Source organism: Triticum aestivum, chromosome 4B (assembly GCF_018294505.1).
Source record: "Triticum aestivum cultivar Chinese Spring chromosome 4B, IWGSC CS RefSeq v2.1, whole genome shotgun sequence".
NCBI classification, from domain to species: Eukaryota; Viridiplantae; Streptophyta; class Magnoliopsida; order Poales; family Poaceae; genus Triticum; species Triticum aestivum.
The window spans coordinates 6,940,702-6,950,056 of record NC_057804.1 but is presented as its reverse complement, the minus strand read 5'-3'; the positions used below and the strand labels follow the sequence as shown (position 1 = coordinate 6,950,056).

Below are 9,355 nucleotides of genomic sequence, written 5' to 3'. Positions count from 1 at the left end.
TACCACTCTCACCTCTTACCTCTCTCACTCCACCATTGACGCTCTCAAGCTCTCTTTGCCCGATATCTCTCTCTAGCCACTCAAACTTGTTGATTTGCTAGGGATTGAAGGAGGAGACCTAGATCTATACTTCCACCAAAGGATATTTGCTTCCCCCATACTTTCTTGTGTGGATTTTATTACTCTTGGGTGTTTGAGCACCCTAGACGGTTGAGGTCACCTCGGAGCCATATTCCATTGTGGTGAAGCTTCGTGGTTTCGTTGGGAGCCTCCAATTAAGTTGTGGAGAGAGCCCCAACCTTGTTTGTAAATGTCCGGTTGCCGCCTTCAAGGGCACCAATAGTGGAATCACGGCATCTCGCATTGTGTGAGGGCGTGAGGAGAATACGGTGGCCCTAGTGGCTTCTTGGGGAGCATTGTGCCTCCACACCGCTCTAACGGAGACGTACTTCCCTTCAAAGGGAAGGAACTTCGGTAACACATCCTCGTCTCCACCGGCTCCACTCTTGGTTATCCCGTGCCTTTACTTGTGCAAGCTTATTTGTGTTATATCTCTTGCTTGCTTGTGTGCTTATCGTTGTTGCATCATATAGGTTGCTCACTTAGTTACATTTCTAGACAACCTACTTTGATGCAAAGTTTAAATTGTTAAAGAAAATTAAAAATTGTTAGTTGCCTATTCACCCCCCCTCTAGTCAACTATATCGATCCTTTCACATGTTCTGAACCGAAGCGACAAGCCATGGGGAGGAGCTCACCAAATTATTGGATGCTGGTTTCACCCACGAGGTCAAGCACCCGAACTGGCTGGCAAACCTGGTTATGGTGCCCAAGAAAGACAAGTCCTGGCGCCAGTGTGTCGATTATAAAGATGTAAACAAGGCATGCCCCATAGATGTGTATTGTTGCTTTTACTTCGTGCAATTATGTGGACTTGTGTACTTATCTTTCACTAGCAAAGTGCCCATGCGTTGCAACTGATACACATAGACTAATACACGATCACCCTATTTTGGGTATGCGGAAAAAAGGGCCCGGCCTAGTGCACATAGCTCCCACTTGCAGCGGGTCCGGGGAAGGGTCCAGCCACTTTGGGTCTTTTGTACGCATCCTTTCCTTGCATTTCTGCAAGACTATTTTTAGGACTTGAACCAATGGCCTCATGGTTACAGGCAACACCTTTACCACTGTGCCAAGGCTTCCCTTCATTTTTGGTAAATATATCACTAAAATTATGTTAGGTTTTCCCAAAATTTATGTCTCATATATGTTTTGGATGAGATGAGGGAGAGACGGAGATGGTCTGGAGAGACTAAGGGGTTTTCTCCAAGTGTAGAGCAGAGTGGTAGGAGTCATTTCACAAAATATGACTGCTTGCCTCGCGTGCGTTAGATGCAGTCATGCAGATCGGATGCTCAGAATTGACGAATGGCATACATACCATCATTACCAACTTAGTCTTTTAAAGGAGTAGAGATATGTTGTGTACCCCCTATCTATTCTTGTGTGCATGTAGTGGTTCTCGTGGTCAGTCGAGGAAGAAGAGAGCCAGCAAAGAGAAGGAGCCCAGAGGGTTTGTGAAACCAATCTAGCAGACACAAACATCAGAAGTCCATTGCTTTGCGTCAGAGATCCTTCAAGCCTCTTAACAAGCTATCAGAGGTAGATTTTGCTAAACTTGGTCAAGTCAACCCTTATCTCTTTTTTTTCGCGAATCAAGTCAACCCTTGTCTGAATGAGCATGATCCAATTTGGGCTCATCCTTATTTCCGAACTGAAACTCAAAGATGATTTGCAATGAGACTATTTCTCTGAGCAGAACAAGTTTGTCAAGCAGCACTCTATCAATGTGGAACACACGAGAGACTATAAGTCTAGCAAAGCAGAAGGCAGACGCTGGCTGAGCTCCAAGGCTAAGGCCACATCGATTGGGAGATTTAGGCCCTGTTTGATAGCAAATTATTTTCTAAGTATTTTGAGGTTACCACAGTTTTATTTGAAATTAGCTGTTTGGTTGCCCCTAACAACTGTGGTTTTAATATCTATGCATAAAAAAAAGCACCCCAGACCTCTTTTTACAAAACATAGCTGCTGAGTGCTTAAACGCAATGGTTAGGCAGCAAGATTTTCATTGATGTGTGGGAACAACCAAACAAGATTTTCATTAATATCCGCTCACGGCGCGCCGTTGATGGATGCGAAAGGAGAGGGGAGGAGAGGAGAGGAGAGGGGTCGGCCTGCTGAGAACACACGGCATGCTATGTCCTTTCCCTCGCCGGCCGGCCATGGCTGCCCATCCCAGGTGCGAACGGATGGATGGATCGATGGAGGGAAGTAATGTCTCCCGCGTGAGGCCAAGGCAACGCAACCGCACCGCACGTAACGTGCCGTGGGCGAAGCTCAAGGCGAGTTGAAGCGCGTGAGAGCAGACCGCTACGCGTACGGCAGGCGCACCAACCCCGACCCGAGCGGACCCGGCACGTGCACCACGAGCCGGACCCCGACCCCGACCCCGACCCGGGCGAGCGAGTCCCCGAAACGCCCCCGGCCAGAGGGGCCGGGCGCGGGGGCAGGAGGGTAACTCCGCGTGCGCGCTGAGATGAGATTCCCCTGGCCTGTTCGACTCTATCTCTACCCTTCTTCCTCCCCACACCGCACCCCGCAAATCCACACCAGACGACCAAACCCTAGCCAGCTCGCTCGCCCCCCGCCGCGCGCCTCCCCAGATCTCGCCGCCGACCCGCGCCCCCCGATGGCCGCTCCAGCCGCTGGCCTCCTCGCCGGCTTCTAGTTCGCCAGCTGCGAGCAGATCGGGCCGCGCACAGCAGGCATGGAGGAGGACGCGGCCGCGGCGGTAGCTGCGGCGGCGCCCGACTCGTGGGAGACGGCCGACCTCGACGGGGCCATGAGCCGCCTGCTCCTCTCCTCCTCCTCGGCCTCACCCACCGCGCGAAGGGTCTCCTCCTCGCCCGACCTCGCCGACGACCGCCAGGCGCAGCAGGAGCAGGAGCAGGACCACGCGCGCGGGGACGATCCGCCCGCGCAGGTCGACCACTTCCTCCGCGAGGCCCTCGAGAAGCCCCGCGAGCGCCTCCAAGGTACCGCCCCACTCCGCGCTCCTCCTCCTCCTCTCTTACTAGATACACACGGGTTTGCTCCGTAGCTCTCGGTTGCTGCGGCTCGCGCCATCCAGCTAGAGTTCCGGGCGCTTGTTCGGATGGATGGAAACCGTGCAGAATTCCCGCGTCCTTGCTATGAGCACCGCGCGTAGGTGAGGTCAGGCCAGGCGCGCCCATGGCTGGGGCTAGCTAGCTCCGTGGTTTGTCGTTATAGGTAGTAGGGTTGTGGGTACTTGTGCAGGACAAGGAGTTTGCGTGTGCTGTCGGGCCATGCGCATCCATAGGCGGCGCTAGCTTGTATTCTGGCGTGCCGACGCACGCCATGGCTTCCTGCTGGAAGCCTGGGAACATGCATGCTGTGGAGCATCATAACGCGACATAGCTCCGAAGCCTGTTCTGTTCCTTCCTGTTTGCGATTACTTTACTTGGCGGTGTAAGTCCAACTGCATGTTGACGAATTTGTGTGGCGATTTTGTACCAACTCTTGGACATGAAAACGATGCAAGGCATGTGCTAAGATAGCGGCGTCTAACTTGTCTGTTCGTCTGGATTGCTCAAGTACCATCATGTCAGCTATTGAAAACATTTAAACGCTCTGAATTGTTTCATAGGCAGCTGCTTTACGTTGATCGGACTTCCCCCCTTTAACCTGCTGTGTTGCATCATGTATCTGCATCTTGTCTTACTATGTAATTTAGATTCCTAAATATGAACTGATAGTTGAACATTGCTTGAATAGTTTTATAATCTCATAGCAATCTTGTATCTCTCATTGCAGTGCTGCGGATGGAGCAAGACATTCTGAAGTTCCTTCGTGACCCCGGGCAGACGCAGTTTGAGTTCCAGGGCCTTCCAACTTCGTACCTGCGTCTCGCTGCGCACCGTCTGGCACAGCATTATTTCCTGATCTCAATCGCCCTGCCGGATAACAGTCTGCCTGATGGAACCAGTTCACGGATCATCCTTCGCAAAACGTCGGCTGAGTGCCGATTGCCTGCTGTCCGCCTAGCTGATATTCCAGTTAATCTCCCTCAAGAAGAGAGCAGCGCTGTGGCCACCAAAGTAGCTATTAAGCAAAGGCCGCAGAAGAATCAGCATGGCGGCGCAGGCGCAGGTGCCAACTCTAACAGAGGCAACCTTCAGAAAAGCGTCGAGGAGAGGAAAGAGGAATACAACAGGGCACGTGCTCGCATATTTAACAGCAGTAGTGGTAGCACTAGTCCGGTTGATGGAAGACCAGCTGATGAAGTGGTTTTGCCCAACACCCTACATAGGTCCACTTCCTTGGAGTTGAACTCAAACACCAGGTTTGGTGAATTGACTGAAGCTACCCTTGAAAGGAGTTTGACTAGCACTGCATCTAGCAGCAGATCAAATAATAGAAGCAGGATTGACAAGGAGCCTCCAGTCAATAGGGGCAGGCAAGGCAATAGGGTGGCGATATTTCGAGACCGTGACTCTGATCGCAAGGATCCTGATTATGACAGAAGCTATGACAGGTTTGCTCCACATAACACAGTTTCTTTTTGTTGCTAAATCTCATCTGGGCTTTCCTGCGTCGTAATCAGTAGGACCTGGTTTTTATGTTGCCTCAGCGTAGATCCATGTTTTATGGTCTGGCTCTGCTGTTTAATTATTCCTAATGCAGCTTTTCTGCTTAAACCACCAAAGTATGTGGTTAAGTCTGTGATCTATCATATTTCTTATGATTATTGATAGGATCTGCGAAATTAGATCTGTACATTATTAACTTCGCATTGATTGCTGATGATTGGAGGGAATTCATGTGAAACATGTAAACAGTATATTTAAAGTGGGTAAAGTGGTGAAAAATCTTATCAAAATATTTCACTTGTTCTGATGAAGATGATTAAGCTGTAATCCTACTATTTCAGATACTTGTCAATCTTATTCTAAAGAAGTATATATACGTACCAAGGTTTTAAGCTTATTATTATGTTCTTATAAACCCTTTTGAATATGGACTTCATGACAAGTTCACTCACCGCTGAATGGGCATTGCAGGTATATGCAAAGATTTGATCCTGGATTTGGATTTAATGGCGGTGCGTACACCATTCAACCTCTGTATGCTCCTGCTGTTACCTACAACACTGAATTCCCCCAGCTTGGGTCACCACAAATGTCTCCTGTTCCTGTTGAACAGCAGCAGCCTCATCCAATGGCTCAGCACATGCCTGGGCCCTGGTCGCCGGCTCAATCACCTAATGCAGTTGGCTACAGGCCTCCAGATGGTGTTATGCCACCCTACAGTCCTGGCCAAGCTGGTGCTCCTGTCAGGTCTTCTGTTTTCATGCATGCTTCCCAGCAATATGCCATGCCTTCACGCCCAGGAGTCGCATTTGTACATCCACAGGATTCCATGCGACCATTTGCACAGGTCTGTGTTTTTTCCTATAATTCGTACTGAGCTGATTTCCTAGAGTAATCTTTTGATAGCGGTTCTATATGTTCCACTGGTACCTACTAACCATGATATATTATTATATTATTCCTGCCTATGACCGTTTTACTTCCTATCTATGTTTTTGGCATACAATTTCTCTTTAAGCAAGCCAACTTTTGTTTTTGACCCGAGTGTTCAGTGATAGACATTTTTTTTAATGTTTTTAATTTCTATATTTGGAGATGTAAAATGTTACCTGGCCAGTACACTATAAATTCGTATCTATGAGGTTGGAAAGTGGGAAATGTGTGCATGCTATTTTTTTTCTTCATAAAATTGAATCCTAAACTATGTACTTGCAGAGTTTCCTTCTGTCTTGACACACCCCATGTTTTTGCAGACTCACCACCAACAACAATCTGAAGCTAGTCTACGCTTAGCCCGGCCCCGGTGAGGGGCCTGGGCGTGCCTGCTCCTGCCAGCACGAGCCGAACTTCCAACTCAAATCGGATGGGACATTCCTTCTCATTTCTGGCTGGCAGGAGCAGGCATGAAAGAGCCGAGAAGCGCCGGGCCGAGCTAGTCATCCACCTGATCCTGTCATGCCCGTGCGCTTCTTGGTGTTGTTCCTCCCTGCACATTGAGATGCAGGCGGGGCACCGTACTCCTTGAACGGTGGAGTAAACTGCAGACAGTTGCGTGGGCCTCAGAAGTCCATGACACATGGAAAGAAGCTGAGAAGTCTAGGGCAGAGCCGGTCGCCGCCTTGCCCTTGCTCGGTTTCTTTGTTCTCGGCAATGCTGTTCCCCCTTGCATATGTGAGATGCAGGAGGGGCGCCTGTTGCCGCCACTGGCTCCTTGGAACGCGAGTGGCGCCACGTGGGCTGCAAGAGAAGAGAATGGCGTGGGGGTATCCAGCACGTGGGTCGACGACCAGGACATGGGTTAGCCCCGTGATCTTTGTGCTCCGCTTCTTCACTATATCCTTTTGATGAAAATTGACGACAATGAACTGCCACGTGCAGCTGCCCCACTGGATCACCAGGCCCGGCGCTCGTATTGCGTCTGGCTGAAGCCGCACCGGTCTGAAGCTGCGTGGCTCGAGCTGGAGCGGGGAGGCAAGCTGCATCGACTGCCACCCTTGCTCTCGGGGTCTGCAGGGAACTGCCGCTGATGATGACGACGACGACGAAGAGTTTCTAGTCCTGGCTTTGTGTTGTCTTTAAGATTCTTGAATTCAAACTTGCTAGTAGTAGAGTCCTAGTACTATGTGTGTGTGTCTGTACATGGTAGCAATTGGGTGAATCCCAACTTGTTTATTAATTAACTATGTTGTTGTCAGGTTACTACAACTTGAGATGCTGCTGCTGCTAAGATCCATTAGCTTTTTATGTAACATCTGTGTGCTGTCCTGCTAAGATCTGGTATGTGCTGCCTGCCCTGGTGCACCGGTGCTTGTGGTGCTACCAGTACACCGGATGCCTTAGCGCTTCTTAAAATATTTTCGAAAATCTAACATAAACACAACGTCAATACATGTTGTCACAAAATTTCATGTCAAAATTCAAAACATTGCACGAGATATAAAATGATGAATTTTATATAAATGTGATAATGGGTTAAATCTAAAGTTCAACTTATGTTATGTACTCCCTCGGTTCCACAATGTAGTGCGCCCGCGCTTCCTAAAATCCAACTTTGACCATAAATTTAACCAATGAGACCGACTGCGGCGGGGACAAAAACTATATCACTAACTTCATATTGAAAATACGAATTCAGTGGTATAATTTTTGCTCCCGCCATAGTCGGTCTCGGTAATTAAATTACGGTCAAAATTGAATCTCGGGAAGCGCGGGCGCACTGCATTGTAGAATGGGGGGAGTACTATTCAGTGTCGAATTTGTTATTTTCGTACCTCGTGCAATGTTTCCAATTTTCATTTAAATTTTTGCGACAACATAGAGCTTTGTTGTGTGAATATGTTGTTTTTTGAATTTTGTTAGCACATTTTTAAATGCGTTACGGGCATCCGGTGCACCGGTAGTGTTGGGGAACGTTGCATGGAAAACAAAAAAAGTTATACGCACATGCAAGATCTATCCATGGAGATGCATAGCTACAAGAGAGGGAGAGTGTGTCTACGTGCCTTCATAGACCGTTAAGCAGAAGCGTTTATCAACGCGGTTGATGTAGTCGTACACCTTCACGATCCGTTTCGATCAAGCACCGATCGCACGACACCTCCACGTTCAGCAGATGTTCAACTCGATGACGTCCTCGCCTGCTTGATTCAGCAAGATGGGCGAAATAGTAGATGAGTTCTGGCAGCACGACGGCGTGATGACGGTGGTGGTGCAACAATCTTCGTAGGGCTTCGCCGAGCACTACAAAAATTATGACCGAGGACGAACTAGAGGGAGAGGGGGTGTCGTACACGGCTTGGGAATCGTGGTGTGTGTCGCCCCTTGAGGAAGTCCTGGATAAGGGGGTATCCGGATAGCCGGACTATATACTTTGGCCGGACTGTTGGACTATGAAGATACAAGACACAAGACTTCGTCCCGTGTCCGGATGGGACTCTCCTCGGCGTGGAAGGCAAGCTTGGCGATTCAGATGTAGATCTCCTTCTTTGTAAACCGACTCTGTGTAACCCTAGCCTCCTCCGGTGTCTATATAAACCGGAGGGTTTAGTCCGTAGGACTCACGATCATCATCAACTATCATACCATAGGCTAGCTTCTAAGGTTTAGCCTCTCCGATCTCGTGGTAGATCAACTCTTGTAATACTCATATCATCAAGATCAATCAAGCAGGAAGTAGGGTATTACCTCCATCGAGAGGGCCCGAACCTGGGTAAAACATCGTGTCCCCAGTCTCCTGTTACCATTAGCCTTAGACGCATAGTTCGGGACCCCCTACCCGAGATCCGCCGGTTTTGACACCGACATTGGTGCTTTCATTAAGAGTTCCTCTGTGCCGTCGCTACAAGGTTAGATGGCTTCTCCAACCTTCAACCACGCTGTCCTGGGCGAGACTTTTCTCCCCGGACAGATCTTCGTGTTCGGCGGCTTCGCACTGCGGGCCAATTCGCTTGGTCATCTGGAGCAGATCGATAACTACGCCCCCCGCCATCAGGTCAGGTTTGGAAACTGAGACTACACCGCCCACGTCCGCGGAGACTTGATCTTCGACGGATTCGGACCCGTGTCAGGAGTGCCGAACAATCACGACGTGCACGACCTAGATCGGCAGTCGGACAGTATTCGGAACATCGCACCTGCCACCGCTCCGGACTTTGTTGCAGAGCAGGTCGTGCCTCCCGAGGGCAGATGGATGGACCCCGTCCCGAAGGCCGCATCCTCATCGGCGTTGGAGCCGAACACAGACTCCTCTCTCCAGGAAATTTGTACCTTCGGACCCCCGAACTCATCTCCGGTAGTGTGCTCCGGACCATGCGCGTCCGTGCCCATCGAATCTAATTGGGCTCCCGTCATGGAGTTCGCCGCCGCGGATATCTTTTAGCACTCACCCTTCGGAGACGTGCTGAATTCATTAAGGTCTCTCTCTTTGTCAGGAGACTCCTGGCCGAGCTATGTCCGACCAATGTGGGATACAGAAGACGAAGAAAATCGCAACCCACCAGCCACCCACTTTATAGCCACTGTCGATGACCTAACAGACATACTTGACATCTCCCCCAATAACATCAACGGTATGGACGTTGATGCAGGGGAAGATCCGGAACCACCGCCCACGCGGAGCTAGACTGCCACTTCATCATACGACGTCTACATGGTGGACATCCCCAAAAAGGACAATAGTGACA

The 9,355-nt window shown here is 49.8% G+C and overlaps 1 protein-coding gene across 1 annotated transcript; it reads left to right on the top strand.

The window, feature by feature from the left end:
* The first annotated feature begins 2,639 nt into the window (after positions 1-2,639).
* On the top strand, positions 2,640-6,922 carry LOC123090525 (R3H domain-containing protein 2). Its single transcript, XM_044511831.1, has 5 exons — positions 2,640-3,098; positions 3,898-4,618; positions 5,145-5,520; positions 5,927-6,470; positions 6,552-6,922. The coding sequence occupies exons 1-4, from the start codon at positions 2,831-2,833 to the stop codon at positions 5,978-5,980; spliced, it is 1,419 nt and encodes a 472-aa protein (XP_044367766.1). The 5' UTR covers positions 2,640-2,830; the 3' UTR covers positions 5,981-6,470; positions 6,552-6,922.
* Positions 6,923-9,355: the final 2,433 nt, after the last annotated feature.